At 35.9% G+C, this 16,344-nt stretch overlaps 1 protein-coding gene across 1 annotated transcript; it reads right to left on the reverse strand.

Annotated features, from left to right (window-relative positions):
* Positions 1-269: 269 nt before the first annotated feature.
* LOC134797130 (persulfide dioxygenase ETHE1, mitochondrial) lies at positions 270-14,841 on the reverse strand. Its single transcript, XM_063769367.1, has 6 exons — positions 14,648-14,841; positions 10,689-10,803; positions 5,503-5,647; positions 3,161-3,375; positions 2,380-2,650; positions 270-426 (listed from the first exon to the last, which is right to left on the reverse strand). Exons 2-6 carry the CDS (start codon positions 10,800-10,802, stop codon positions 386-388), a joined length of 786 nt encoding a protein of 261 aa, XP_063625437.1. The 5' UTR covers position 10,803; positions 14,648-14,841; the 3' UTR covers positions 270-385.
* Between the last annotated feature and the right edge of the window lie 1,503 nt (positions 14,842-16,344).

A 16,344-nucleotide genomic window follows, 5' to 3' on the forward strand; every position in this document is an offset into this window, starting at 1 on the left:
AATTAGTGATCTGTAGAGTAACTAAACTTGGTCAAGCAGATCTTGTCAGTAGAAAAAGGCGGCAAATTTGAAAAATGTAGGCGCGAAGGGATATCGTCCCATAGAAAATTTGAATTTCGCGCCTTTTTTTACTGACAAGATTTGCTTGACCAGCTATATATTACAGATGTAGTGCATAATTATTTTCCATCGTATTTTCACGGAAACGTGCGAAAGTGTCTTGCTATTTCAGCCAGTCTCGGTACAAAAAGTACTGAGGTTCACTGAAGTGAAGTAGCATGACAAATACGAATGTTCCCGAGAAAATACTATGGAAAACAATAATGCACTACATCTCTACTCATAGGTAATTCTCGATAGGATATTTTATATATTAACACACTTTTCAGTAGATACCGCATACTCTGTTCGCAGGAAGAGCTTTATCTGTAAGCAAAAGATAGGAAATTAGAAGAAAGAAGATACAGAAAATTCATTCATTCAACACATTCGTCAATTATTTTATACGTTCCACTGCTGGGCATAGGACTACTAGTACTAGCTGTTGACCAAAATCAGCTGCAAATGGTGTTAAAGGTATGAAAATCGGCACGATTAATCTTTAGGCCATTTGAATTAATTTGACCCGTAGCACCAAAAAAAAACACAAACGGAAAGGAGTTGTGACGTCATCTTTTTTTGTATGGAAAAAAAAAATCAGAAACCTGTCGTGTGTGGTATTAAATGAAAGGGCATTTTGAGCCGGTTCTAAAAATATATCACATTATTATATTTCCGTCACTTGCATTCAATTAAAATAAAAATAATTTTCAAAACATACCAAGTTTGGGCTCCTCCAGAATACTCCAGATACGAAACCGTTGAATTATTTTTTGTAAAATATGCCTCAAGTAATACCCAATATCCTCATATCTAACCCCAAGAAATTAATTTCGAAAATATTTAGTTTTAGTATTTTTTTACTTACCAGGGCTTATGTGTATATGGGCATTTATTTGTGTGGTGATGATGATGAACACACAAATAAATGCCTTTACCTTATTCGAACCTGGGACCTCCTGCTTCATAGGCAGGGTCACTATCGACTAGGCTAGGAGGCCGTTTCATTGATAGATTGATAGATCACAATTTGTAATAATAAAAAAATAATAAAAAATACTAAAAATAAATATTTTCGAAATTAATTTCTTGGGGTTAGATATGAGGATATTGGGTATTACTTGAGGTATATTTTACAAAAAATAATTCAACGGTTTCGTATCTGGAGGAGCCCAAACTTGGTATGTTTTAAAAATTATTTTTATTTTAATTGAATGCAAGTACCGGAAATATAATAATGTGATATATTTTTAGAACCGGCTCAAAATGCCCTTTCATTTAATTTCACACACGATAGGTTTCTGAACAAAAATTTGTTTTTTTCCATACAAAAAGAAGATGACGTCATAACTCCTTTCCGTTTGTTTTTTTTTTGGTGCTACGGGTCAAATTGATTCAAATGGCCTAAAGATTAATCGTGCCGACTTTCATACCTTTAACACCATTTGCAGCTGATTCCCGAATTTCAGGTTGTACCGCTATCGCTATACTCCTACAAAAGGGATTAGCGCTATAAAAATTATAATCTAAACTAGCGACCCGCCTCGGCTTCGCACAAGTTAACAAATTATACAGCTAAACCTTCCTCAAGAATCACTTTTTTCGGCAGTTGTGTCGCGTAGAGATTTCATTGTTACATTTCTGGTACCTAATGTATTTCGATTATGGTTACTCATGGCAAAAAGAATAGATAGTATAGAGGGGTCCTGTCATTGTAAATTGTGTAGTCACTGTAAATTTACTGCCATCTACCGACACACGACTAAAACTCAAAATGAAAACGTATAAAGTTATCAAAAAATGTATATATATGGATAAATTATTTTATTATTTTTATATCATTTTGATCCATGTTCATTCACTGATATCTATGTGTTAAAATTGTTAAATATGAAACGGTGTCGTCACGCCATCTAGCCGAGGATAGGCTAAAGGTGTGTGCGGCATCTATTCGAGAATTACTTTTACTTGAATTCCGAGGCACGTTTTTTCCTTAGACTTTATTCGTCTTATACGAAGTTACATATGTCTTTGCTCATGGTTACTAGCAATACTACCGGTTAACGAGACATTTGGCGCCATCTATTACCTCTCTGCGTAATCTAGCTGTAGTACACATCTAGTTTGCTCAAAAGCGTCATGTGAATTCTTCAACTACCGGTAGATGGCATTGTAGGGCAAAACGTTTTGATCAATTTTGTTCTTCTGAAATTCTGCTTTTGTTTCGATATAATCTTGGTGCGGACGGACTTGTAAACAGTAAATAATACCAAAACTCACCAATCATCTTAGGATACGGCAGATTCAAATTATCCATGATCTTAATAAACTCCTTTAAATTCTTCGTAAGTCTAGGATTGTACTTTTTCTCTTCCCCAACGGTCGTTGCCGTCTGTCCTTTATAATCATGAGCTGGGTAGAGAGTGTAATGTTCGGGAAGGGTGAAGATTTTAGTATGGATGGAGTTGTATAGGGATTCAGATGAGCCTTCTTGGAAGTCTGTTCGACCGCAGCCGCGGATGAGGAGCGTGTCGCCGGTGAAGGCCATCGCCTAGAAAAAAGGGAATGTATTTACATGGAGGCCACGAAAGAAACTAAAGTTACAAATGATTGGCTCGTTAATTAAAAGTTAAAGTTTCGTTCCTTTCTGAAGCAGTAATCAGCTGAACTACTTGGCTTTGAAATGGTTTAGGTAGGTTTCGTAACCGGCGTATGGAACTATCCATTATTGTTATTTATCATTATTGTCCACTACCAACAATCGACTTTCATTGATTACTTTGATAAGGTAACAAGAGTAGTGCATACAAAACGATGATAAAATGAAACTACTGAGGCGTTGTGGGCAAACAGTGGCTACTGTACTGTTATTTGTTATTATTATTCTCACTGCGAACATCAAGTCAACTTTGGGTGGTGAAGCGTTATTGTAACAATATATAACTATTGAGATGTCGAAAATATGCCATAAAAATGCTGAACGTTCACTTGAAAAGATGAAGAGGGTAAAGATTTTTCACCAACTTGATCGTGACAGATATACCTAAGTCAGGCAACCTACCTGATCGTGGCATATGTAAGTCAGGCAACCATTCGTATGCCCCGGCGTGGCCACAGCGAGCAACTTAATCGATCCAACGCTAACCGTCGCTCCGTCGTTTAGATGAACATCTGCTTGGGCACCCGAGTTGGCTCCGATCACACTTTTGGTGCCCGGTAGGAGTGATTTGAGCTTCCCCGTGCCTGTGACGTGGTCAGCATGCATGTGTGTGTTCACTGAAAGGTGAAAATTAAAGTTAAACGAGTTTTCGATATCTAACTCAAATAACCGAAATTCAACTAAAGTTGCCGTTAAGCAACTCTTAACTGACAATAAGTAAACTTTTTGGAATAATTATTACAAATTGTAGAAAATAGAAAATACCATACATACAAGCACTCACTGGCATACACGAGCTCATACCCCAGCTCATGTAGTAGAGTGGCATCTCTCTACGTTTGATCAGTGGGTCTATGAGATCCGCCTCATGGTAGGGTCGCCATGTAAAATTATAATATATTGGAGCTGCCAAGGTGCCAAAAAATATTTGAGCATGTACTTAGGCTTGATAATAGAGGCATTTTGATATTTGTGAACATCTTATCCGCTCCGATATAGACGGCTTCGTGAGCTGCGAAATTACTATGCTATATTACTGCCATACACTTTTGCGGCTGATGGTACATACCATCACCCACACTCTTAACTGTCCATCGGTGGACCTTATGCCTTTTGTAATATGGTCCACCGTTGGACAGTTAAGAGTATTGCCGTGTTTGTACAACAAGCACTCACTGGCATACACAAGCTTGTACCCAAGCTCCGTCAGTAACGTGGCATCTCTCTCTGCGTGTTCGATGACTGGGTCTATGAGGATAGCTTCGCGCGTGCTATTGTCGCCCAGGATGTAGGTGTACGTGCTGGATGCTGTGTCGAATAGCTATGGACAGTTAAGAGTATTGCTGTGTTTGTACAACAAGCACTCACTGGCATACACAAGCTTGTACCCAAGCTCCGTCAGTAAGGTGGTATCTCTCTCTGCGTGTTCGATGACTGGTTGACTGGGTCTATGAGGATAGCTTCGCGCGTGCTATTGTCGCCCAGGATGTAGGTGTACGTGCTGGATGCTGTGTCGAATAGCTATGGACAGTTAAGAGTATTGCTGTGTTTGTACAACAAGCACTCACTGGCATACACAAGCTTGTACCCAAGCTCCGTCAGTAACGTGGCATCTCTCTCTGCGTGTTCGATGACTGGGTCTATGAGGATAGCTTCGCGCGTGCTATTGTCGCCCAGGATGTAGGTGTACGTGCTGGATGCTGTGTCGAATAGCTATGGACAGTCAAGAGTATTGCTGTGTTTGTACAACAAGCACTCACTGGCATACACAAGCTTGTACCCAAGCTCCGTCAGTAAGGTGGTATCTCTCTCTGCGTGTTCGATGACTGGTTGACTGGGTCTATGAGGATAGCTTCGCGCGTGCTATTGTCGCCCAGGATGTAGGTGTACGTGCTGGATGCTGTGTCGAATAGCTATGGACAGTTAAGAGTATTGCTGTGTTTGTACAACAAGCACTCACTGGCATACACAAGCTTGTACCCAAGCTCCGTCAGTAACGTGGCATCTCTCTCTGCGTGTTCGATGACTGGGTCTATGAGGATAGCTTCGCGCGTGCTATTGTCGCCCAGGATGTAGGTGTACGTGCTGGATGCTGTGTCGAATAGCTATGGACAGTTAAGAGTATTGCTGTGTTTGTACAACAAGCACTCACTGGCATACACAAGCTTGTACCCAAGCTCCGTCAGTAACGTGGCATCTCTCTCTGCGTGTTCGATGACTGGTTGACTGGGTCTATGAGGATAGCTTCGCGCGTGCTATTGTCGCCCAGGATGTAGGTGTACGTGCTGGATGCTGTGTCGAATAGCTATGGACAGTTAAGAGTATTGCTGTGTTTGTACAACAAGCACTCACTGGCATACACAAGCTTGTACCCAAGCTCCGTCAGTAAGGTGGTATCTCTCTCTGCGTGTTCGATGACTGGTTGACTGGGTCTATGAGGATAGCTTCGCGCGTGCTATTGTCGCCCAGGATGTAGGTGTACGTGCTGGATGCTGTGTCGAATAGCTATGGACAGTTAAGAGTATTGCTGTGTTTGTACAACAAGCACTCACTGGCATACACAAGCTTGTACCCAAGCTCCGTCAGTAACGTGGCATCTCTCTCTGCGTGTTCGATGACTGGGTCTATGAGGATAGCTTCGCGCGTGCTATTGTCGCCCAGGATGTAGGTGTACGTGCTGGATGCTGTGTCGAATAGCTATGGACAGTTAAGAGTATTGCTGTGTTTGTACAACAAGCACTCACTGGCATACACAAGCTTGTACCCAAGCTCCGTCAGTAAGGTGGCATCTCTCTCTGCGTGTTCGATGACTGGGTCTATGAGGATAGCTTCGCGCGTGCTGTTGTCGCCCAGGATGTAGGTGTACGTGCTGGATGCTGTGTCGAATAGCTGGATAAAAGAAAAAAATATATTATATTAAAAAAGGAAATGCAAATTAAACTAAATGGACAGGAAAACATAGACAAAGAACGATTCACGATATGATATCATCATGAATCTGGGTTCCACTAAGCAACTAATGCCAAGAATTGGCTTAAGCTCTAGTTTTAAGAAGGCGACTGCCATATATCTGACCTTCTAACCCAGAGGGAAAACTAATTCGAATTACGGATTCAAAGTCGCATGCTCTTACCGCTAGGCTACCAGCCTTCGAGCAACACCGGCTTCCGACACATCGGAAGGGAGGGGCCCAAGCGATATCTCACCGTACAAACCTTTCTGCCATTTTTCGCGGGGGGAAAGGTGCACACAGTCGCACTTCTCACACACTTACATACAAAATCCAATCTGTAATGACGACACGAATACATAGAAAATGACACACGTCAAAGACAAATCTTGCAAACCTCGATCTCTTTTTGTGTACGGACGAGTGACAAGTGTCACAACACGCACACTAACACATTTTCGTTGAAGTATGTTATATATATTGTATTCTGAGAGATGAGAAGTCGGATTTGTCGCTCGACCGATCCGCAATTTGTACTGAGCGAGCAAAATCGATAAATCCAACAATTACATGAGACTAAAATATAATAATTGTGTTTCAATGTAATTAAACGTATGATATGTAAAAAAAAATATTACTTGTGAAATGTAACACTTTCTTTTTGTAAATTTGATGTCCCCGACCTCTTTTTATAACAAAAAACCGAGCAAACAGGCATTTTTGTGCAGCAGTGTTCACGCGCGCGTCTGGACTCGGTCTAGTGAAAAATCCAAGTGCAACTAGTTTTATTACCCGCGCTAGATTATATTGACGCGCTAATCTTGTACCTCGGCAGAGGGGAAATAGTGCGAATGCCGCCTCCCTTCCGTGTTGCTCGAAGCTACCAGCGCTCGACCTATATACCGGGTGGCTAAAAAATCAGTGCATTCCCGTTGCCAGGGAGGCTTTGGGATTATAGTGAGCAACTTTTACTATGGGACAAAACCCCGAAGTCACGAAAAAAAATTCACCCTCCCCTCCCATAGAAAATAGACCAGCCAAAATGTATGAAACAGCCAATTTTTTTTCGCGATTTCGAGGTAGGTCCCATAGTAAAAGTTGCTCAGTATAATCCCAAAACCTCCCTGGCAACGGGAATGCACTTATTTTTTAGCCATCCTGTATATCGAAACTATCGGACATACGAAAACTAAAACATTTGTCAATTATGAATGCGATTGTCCGTTCGTTTAACGACTTCTACGCGGATAAAGACGCGGGCAGAGGCTAGTCGTACATCAATGATTATTACCTAATTATCATTTGTGCACGGCAACTAACATAACTCCGCCATCGCACGTTGCAACATAAGGGGTCATCCATTAATTACATCACACGTTTAGGGGGAGGGAGGGGGTCAAGAAAATGTGACATATTGTGACATGGGGGAGGGGGGAGACACAAACTTTGTGACGTCACTTTAAATTCATCAGTAACCGAAAATTTATTTAAATTATTTTATTCGCTGTACATTTAAATAACAAGTTTTTAAAACGATAATCGTTTTTATTCGTATAATTTTCTTTAAGAAGCAGTTTTGGGTTATAAAATTACTAATATTTATATCGTCAAAAATATTTTGATAAAATATTAATAATACTTAGGTACTTACTTAATTCGATTTGGCGATTTCGTAGAAAAAATGTGACGTCACACTAGGGGGGAGGGGTTTGCCAAATGTGACCAAGTGTGACAAGAAGGGGGGGAGGGGTCAAAAAACCTAGAAATTCGTGTGACGTAATTAATGGATGACCCCTAATTACCCACACCGCTCCAAGGTTGCTGTTTACTTCACAAATGGTGCTAATCTTGAGTGCAGTAAATACAACTTTAACATCTTCAAACCAGGGACAGGAACCGGTTACCTTAACCGGGGTTTTTCATAGGGTTATTTTAGAGGTGTTTATAAAAACCCCTACCATAACGGTAACCGCTTAATAAGGTAACACTTTGATTCGGTAACCGTATCAGATCGAGTTAACCTCTGTTACCGGTAACCGAAATAAAAACCCAGTCTATTCAGTTACCTCATTATGAGGTTTTTGACCAGTTCAAACGATTGTAATCTTTACGCACACTTAAATTCAACTTATTATTGAATAACCGAGGTTGGCATGGGCGGTCTATGAAGCCTCCAGCACAAACAAGTTTTTTTGCCTTTCCTTTGTTTATCTTTATACCTACCTGTGTGGTGTGTTCTTATTATAAATATTATTATATTATAACTAAAATAATTAAAATAAATAAATTAAATAAGTTTAATAAATTAAATAAATTATATAAATTAAATAAATTAAATAAATTGAATAAATTGAATAAATTGAATAAATTAAATAAATTATATAAATTAAATAAATTAAATAAATTGAATAAATTGAATAAATTGAATAAATTGAATAAATTGAATAAATTGAATAAATTGAATAAATTGAATAAATTGAATAAATTGAATAAATTGAATAAATTGAATAAATTGAATAAATTGAATAAATTGAATAAATTGAATAAATTGAATAAATTGAATAAATTGAATAAATTGAATAAATTGAATAAATTGAATAAATTGAATAAATTGAATAAATTGAATAAATTGAATAAATTGAATAAATTGAATAAATTGAATAAATTGAATAAATTGAATAAATTGAATAAATTGAATAAATTGAATAAATTGAATAAATTGAATAAATTGAATAAATTGAATAAATTGAATAAATTGAATAAATTGAATAAATTGAATAAATTGAATAAATTGAATAAATTGAATAAATTGAATAAATTGAATAAATTGAATAAATTGAATAAATTGAATAAATTGAATAAATTGAATAAATTGAATAAATTGAATAAATTGAATAAATTGAATAAATTGAATAAATTGAATAAATTGAATAAATTGAATAAATTGAATAAATTGAATAAATTGAATAAATTGAATAAATTGAATAAATTGAATAAATTGAATAAATTGAATAAATTGAATAAATTGAATAAATTGAATAAATTGAATAAATTGAATAAATTGAATAAATTGAATAAATTGAATAAATTGAATAAATTGAATAAATTGAATAAATTGAATAAATTGAATAAATTGAATAAATTGAATAAATTGAATAAATTGAATAAATTGAATAAATTGAATAAATTGAATAAATTGAATAAATTGAATAAATTGAATAAATTGAATAAATTGAATAAATTGAATAAATTGAATAAATTGAATAAATTGAATAAATTGAATAAATTGAATAAATTGAATAAATTGAATAAATTGAATAAATTGAATAAATTGAATAAATTGAATAAATTGAATAAATTGAATAAATTGAATAAATTGAATAAATTGAATAAATTGAATAAATTGAATAAATTGAATAAAATAAATAAATTAAATAAATTAAATAAATTAAATAAATTAAATAAATTAAATAAATTAAATAAATTAAATAAATTAAATAAATTAAATAAATTAAATAAATTAAATAAATTAAATAAATTAAATAAATTAAATAAAGTAAATAAATTAAATAAATTAAATAAATTAAATAAATTAAATAAATTATATAAATTATATAAATTAAATAAATTAAATAAATTAAATAAATTAAATAAATTAAATAAATTAAATAAATTAAATAAATTAAATAAATTAAATAAATTAAATAAATTAAATAAATTAAATAAATTAAATAAATTATATAAATTTAAATAAAGTAAATAAAATAAACAATTTTTTTAGTATTTTTTTTAGTTCTGACGGCACATCACTAAAACTTCTTTAATGTAGCAAACCAGTAAGCAACCGATAATAAAGGTTACCATAACTGAATGAAAACCTGTTAAAAACCCTTAACAAAAACCCTATCGCGATGGGGTTTTGAGATTAACTCGGTTAAAGGTTAGGGTTACCGTTTCAATAAGGTTACCATTACAATCAGGTAACAGTATGATAGGGTTACCGAATGATAAGGTAACCGAATCGATTGGGTTACCGAATTGATAGGATTAAGCGTAAAGAGGGGTTTTCCGGTCCTTGCTTCAAACCTTATAACTATTACTAAAAGCGGGGTATTTACCCTGTATATTTGTTTTCATGAGTTCCCGATAAATAAATACTAGTACCTATAACTCGTAAAAACAAATATACCTACATGGTAAATACCCCATTTTTAGGGTTCCGTATCCAAAGGTTAAAACGGGACCACGGGACGGGACGGGATTACTAAGACTCCGCTGTCCGTCCGTCCGTCTGTCACCAGGCTGTATCTCGTGATCTGTGATATTTTCACAGATGATGTATTTCTGTTGCCGCTATAACAACAAATACTAAAAACAGAATAAAATAAAGATTTAACTGGGGCTCCCATACAACAAACGTGATTTTTGACCGAAGTTAAGCAAAGTCGGGCAGGGTCAGTACTTAGATGAGTGACCGTTTTTATAGATAATGGTACGGAACCCCTCGTGTGCGAGTCCGACTCGCACTTGGCCGGTTTTAACAGTAGTTAAGTGATAAGGACAAATAATAATAGCGCTTACGCTGCTACTCCTACTGAAAGATACATAAGACTATCTCATTCGGTCATTTCCCCCCACCCCTCATGCCTGATCCAGTTAAATACTAGATTCATGGCTAAGGAAAATAAAAGTGACATAAACTAGAATTATTGCTTTCTAACAGCAGGTCATAAACTGTAAATGAGAATTACAAGTGGGTGTTAGCTCGTCATAATATGTAGTAGGTAGTGATTATAATTTAATTACAGTTTAGTAAATAAATAATTCCCTCTCAATTGCTGAAAGTTTAACTGGAAGAGATCCCTTAAAGGTGTACAAATGTGTCATGTGTTTGATTGCTTTTATTTGATTTTTAAGGGTTATACTAAATATTTGGCAATTAGCCGCCAACGAAATGGTGCATAAATATTATAAGCTTACCTGTCTAAAAAAGAAGTTAGATTCAATGGTTGACGCAAACCTCGCTTGAATAGCGGGCCGCACCAGCAGGCGCACTGCCTGTGCAGTCTTCATTCTAACTGTCAGTGTCACCATCCTGGCGAGATAATCAATATATTCAATATATATATAATAAAAGAAAGTGTACAATGTGCGTGCCGCTAAAACTCAGAAATGAGTCCCGATACGATCAAGGAAGCTATATGGGGTGGTTTGAAGATATAAGGGCTGAAAGTTTCGCCCTCTGAGACCAAGAAGCAGTTGTTTTTGTTTTTGAATTTTGAACCTTAACTTAATAGAAGAAAGTTCAGAATAGATCGTGAAATATATACCTACAAAAATGTGTACCTGGTAAGGTGTCTCGGGTCTCGGATATTTCTAGAACAGTCCAGAACATTCCAGAGTATTCAAGAGCATTCCAAAGCATATCAGAACATTCTGGAATGTTGGCGAATATTCGAAAACATTCTAGATTATTGTGAACAATCCAGAACACTTTCGAATGTTGTGGAATATTCTGGAACATTCGAAGCCGCCTCGGGACTAGACATTTCTGGAATAGTCCAGAGCATTCGAGAGTATTCGAGACCATTCTACAACATTTCAGAACTTTCTGGAATGTTGTCGAAGGTTTGAGAACATTCCAGATCATTGTGGAAGATTCCAGAACACTCTCGAATGTTGTGGAATATTCTGGAACATTGTGGCCCATTCAAAGCCTTTTTTGTTTGGGTGGAGCTACAGAACATTTTGGAATGTTGTCGGAAGCTAAACATTTCTGGAATAGTCCAGACCATTTAAGAGTATTCGAGAGCATTCCACAGCATATCAGAATATTCTGGAATGTTGGCGAATATTCGAGAACATTCTAGATCAATGTGAACATTCCAGAACACTTTCGAATGTTGTGGAATATTCTGGAACATTCGAAGCCGCCTCGGGACTAGACATTTCTGGAACAGTCCAGAGCATTCGAGAGTATTCGAGACCATTCTACAACATTTCAGAACTTTCTGGAATGTTGTCGAAGGTTTGAGAACATTCCAGATCATTGTGGAAGATTCCAGAACACTCTCGAATGTTGTGGAATATTCTGGAACATTGTGGCCCATTCAAAGCCTTTTTTGTTTGGGTGGAGCTACAGAACATTTTGGAATGTTGTCGAATATTCGAGAACATTCTAGATCATTGTGGAACATTCCGGAACACTTTCAAATGTGGAATATTCTGGACCATTCGAAGCCTTTTTTATAGGGTTGGGGCTACCTATTGGTAGGGGTATATATTTAAAGCAAGACAGTTGTGAGGTTCGAATGTTCGAGAACATTCCGGAATATTCAGGAATGTTATAAAATATTCGTAAATAGCCTAGAATCCAGGATCCCAGATCATTGTGGAGTGTTCGTCTCGAATATTCGAGAACATTCTAGATCAATGTGAACATTCCAGAACACTTTCGAATGTTATGGAATATTCTGGAACATTCGAAGCCGCCTCGGGACTAGACATTTCTGGAACAGTCCAGAGCATTCGAGAGTATTCGAGACCATTCTACAACATTTCAGAACTTTCTGGAATGTTGTCGAAGGTTTGAGAACATTCCAGATTATTGTGGAAGATTCCAGAACACTCTCGAATGTTGTGGAATATTCTGGAACATTGTGGCCCATTCAAAGCCTTTTTTGTTTGGGTGGAGCTACAGAACATTTTGGAATGTTGTCGAATATTCGAGAACATTCTAGATCATTGTGGAACATTCCGGAACACTTTCAAATGTGGAATATTCTGGACCATTCGAAGCCTTTTTTATAGGGTTGGGGCTACCTATTGGTAGGGGTATATATTTAAAGCAAGACAGTTGTGAGGTTCGAATGTTCGAGAACATTCCGGAATATTCAGGAATGTTATAAAATATTCGTAAATAGCCTAGAATCCAGGATCCCAGATCATTGTGGAGTGTTCCAGAACACATTCAAATGTTTTGGAATATTCTAGAACATTGTGGACTATTCGAAGCCTTCATACTCTCAGAAGATTTTCGACAAACACTTTCAGTTATCCCTATTCCCTATGCTTTTCTCAAATATACGGGTCGTAGGTTGTTCCCGAGTTGGAAATAAAAAAAATGCACGTAGAAGTAGGTACAGGTATAACCTAAATATATTTTAAAGTTGTTCCTTTTATTACAACCACCACACAATTATCATGTCAGCTCCCTGAGCGAAGCCGGGTACCTCAGCCAGTATCTAAATATAATAACTGCAGTCTTTGTTTATTGTTATGTTTAATAGTATTAACATTGACGTGACTAATGTGTCACTGTCTTGTGATAACTAAATAAACAAAGAATAATTCATAGCAACAGAAAAGTTTATTCCGATTATACACAAAAAATATGCAAGGCAGCTTTATTTTGATATAAAATAGAAACAACCAATGAACAAAGAGTAATTTTTTATACAGTGTTTCCATTAGTCTTGAATGTTTTTAAAATTTAACAATGGAAAAAACAACACAAATATTATTTTGCCCAACAGATCAGCATTGCCTTCCAGCGGGGCAATGGGCACCCTACCAAGCGACTACGACTTAGGTCAATTTTTTTATTTATAAGTGTTTTTATTATGTTATAAAAATGTTATGGATAAATAAATTAAGTAATAAATGTTTTCGATCTTGCTACTTACTTCTTACTTGACTATCAACGTAAGCAGCACGGAATTTACTGATAAATATAATGAGATATTGTGCTTGCTCAAATTGTAGGTATTGAGAGGACAATGTATGACTCATGTAATAAAATTTTATTGCTAATCAGTCTATTCAAGAATCAAATAGCTTTTGCATTACAATAAAAACAAATATTTAGTTACTTCTTTTCAACCATTTAGGTGCTATACTATAAAAAAATAATATTCATGTGTCAACAATGTCAGGGGTGCGAAAGTCCTCCCTTCGGGCAAACTCGGCTCCGCTCGGCTCAGCATTGCTCCGAGCAATTATAAGGGTTGACACAACTTGACGTCCCATTGCGTGCACGACCACAGATAAGATAATGACTTGAATTTTGACAACCCTAAATAGCCGAAAGGGATAGTGCCATATATTGGAAAGGGACAGAATGATTCGGTCCTGAACCGCTGTCAAACTTTGTAGGAAGTTTCCTTTCTGTACGGTAGTACCAAAGACATATGTAACTTCGTATAAGACGAATAAAGTCTAAGGAAAAAACGTGCCTCAGAATTCAAGTAAAAGTCATTCTCGAATAGATGGCGCACACACCTTTAGCCTATCCTCGGCTAGATGGCGTGATGACACCGTTTCATATTTAACAATTTTAACACATAGATATCAGTGAACATTGATATAGAATAAGAATCTTTCTAATATTAAGTCAGTGGTGAATGAACATGGATCCAAATGATATAAAAATAACAAAATCATTTTATCCATATATATACATTTTTTGATAACTTTGTACGTTTTCATTTTGAGTTTTAGTCGTGTGTCGATAGATGGCAGTAAATTTACAGTGACTACAAAATTTACAATGACAGGACCCCTCTATACTATCTATTCTTTTTGGTAGTACTATTATTTATTCTGTGGCAATGTGTAAAAACAATGATAGTAATTAATTATATCAGAGTGTCCTAACTTTTTAACCCTAGGGCCACCACGACTCTTTTTTGAGCGCCGGCTTGTATGGAATTATTGGTTATAGCTCTTTTCGCGGTCTGTATTTTTGAACACCCCTGAATTATGGTAACAACCAACTTTTTCGTTGTTCCTTTAATTAGGTTTAACTATTACCTGACATTACCAAACCCAACCAAATTCAAAACATCAAATTAATACTTATCCACTTAGCTAAACATAAATAAGGTAACATTATCCTATAAACTAATATAATATAAAACTTGTTCAAATAAAATACATACCTGCAGTTCGAATTTGTTTTCCAGATTTAATTGTTCTGCTGGGCAATTCAGGTAGACACTAACGACTGTTTAATGTCGAGTTTGCTGTTGATTGAAAAAAATAATCATTTATGTAACACTTATCTTATTCTTTTGATAATTTGCTTTGATTATTGCAGTGTCGTCTTCATCACACCGGGCATCGGTCATCTTGTGACACTGACAACTCAACTGACAGTGACAGTGACAGCACCACTCCAGTGTTGCAATAAATAGATCTAAAACATTCCCCTCATTTCAGGGAGTTATAGATTTTAGGCTCCCTAAAGGCTACAGTACTTTATTATAGTTTGTCAAAGGACTGTCTCATTTCAATCATAGACAGAGAGAATCATACTAAATATCTTAGTCTTACACTACTACTAGTACTAGCACCCAAAAGAAAAGGATGAGTATATTATTCCTGGTTCTTACTGACTGACAAATTGGTCCAACTATATTTGGGCTACGTCCATGATTGACATAACATGGTGAAATATTGATTTAACGAACATTTTGAACCCACAATATACCAAAATATAAATAAGAAAAGAGATACAACACGAATATTTGGGTTTCATTTGGTCTGCTATTTCTATATTGTATAATATATACTTGGTCAAGCAGATCTTGTCAGTATTAAAAGGCGGCAAATTTGAAAAATGTAGGCACGAAGGGATATCGTCTCATAGAAAATTTTAATTTCGCGCCTTTTTCTACTGACAAGATTTGCTTGACCATCTATATCTTCGAGCAACACGGAAGGGAGGCGGCATTCGCACTATTTCCCCTCTGCCTAGGTACAAGATCAACTGATCTAGCGCGGGTAATAAAACAAGTTGCGCTCGGATTTTTCACTAGACCGAGTCCAGACGCGTGCATGAACACAGCAGCAGAAAAAATGCCTAATTGCTCGGCTTTTTGTCGTAAAAAGAGGTCGGAGACATCAAATTTACAAAAAGAAGGTGTTACATTTCACATGTAATATTTTTTTTACATATCATACGTTTAATTACATTTAAACACAATTATTATATTTTAGTCTCACGTAATTGTTGGATTTATCGATTTTGCTCGCCCAGTACAAATTGCGGATCGGTCGAGCGACAAATCCGACTTCTCATCTGTCAGAATACAATAAAATACTTCTCGGAGTAAATATCTATGGAGTAGAGACGCGCACTAATTTCTATCTGAAAAATTCTGTCGTTTTTGGCGCGGGGGACGAGGTAACGCACACAAATAATGTTAACACTAATGCATTTTTAGCATGCGTCGCTACACATACACACGACAAAATTATCAAACACTAGCAAAAACTATATTCACACAAGTACAAGAACAAACACAGACAACCCTGTCCGTGAACGAGATGACGTCAGTTCTAAGTAAACCTAGATAGTGCGAGGGACGCGCCGATAATATTGTCGATAGAATTGACAATGAATTTTAATTTCTGATTTTATCAATTATAATAATAATACAATATCAAGTCTTTGTACCAGCATTTTACTAACTTTGAATTTTTGTATTGTTTAGATGTTATTTCTAATAGTTTGTCAATTTGTTTAGGGCGAATCTTGCAAGCTGATATAGAATGATTATTTATTATCAGTTCATTAGTTAATATTTTACATGTTGGTTTACTTCTGAAAGCAATGCAATATACTATCGAGCAT

Source organism: Cydia splendana, chromosome 14 (genome assembly GCF_910591565.1).
Source record: "Cydia splendana chromosome 14, ilCydSple1.2, whole genome shotgun sequence".
NCBI lineage: Eukaryota > Metazoa > Arthropoda > Insecta > Lepidoptera > Tortricidae > Cydia > Cydia splendana.

Bases quoted from the DNA above. Each gene is read 5' to 3' on its own strand.
- LOC134797130 (XM_063769367.1), bottom strand. From the start codon at position 10,802: ATGGTGACACTGACAGTTAGAATGAAGACTGCACAGGCAGTGCGCCTG. The intron at 5,648-10,688 runs GTAAGCTTATAA...TCTTTTATCCAG, and splicing joins CTAACTTCTTTTTTAGACAG to CTATTCGACACAGCATCCAG. The intron at 427-2,379 runs GTGAGTTTTGGT...TTTTGCTTACAG, and splicing joins GCCGTATCCTAAGATGATTG to ATAAAGCTCTTCCTGCGAAC.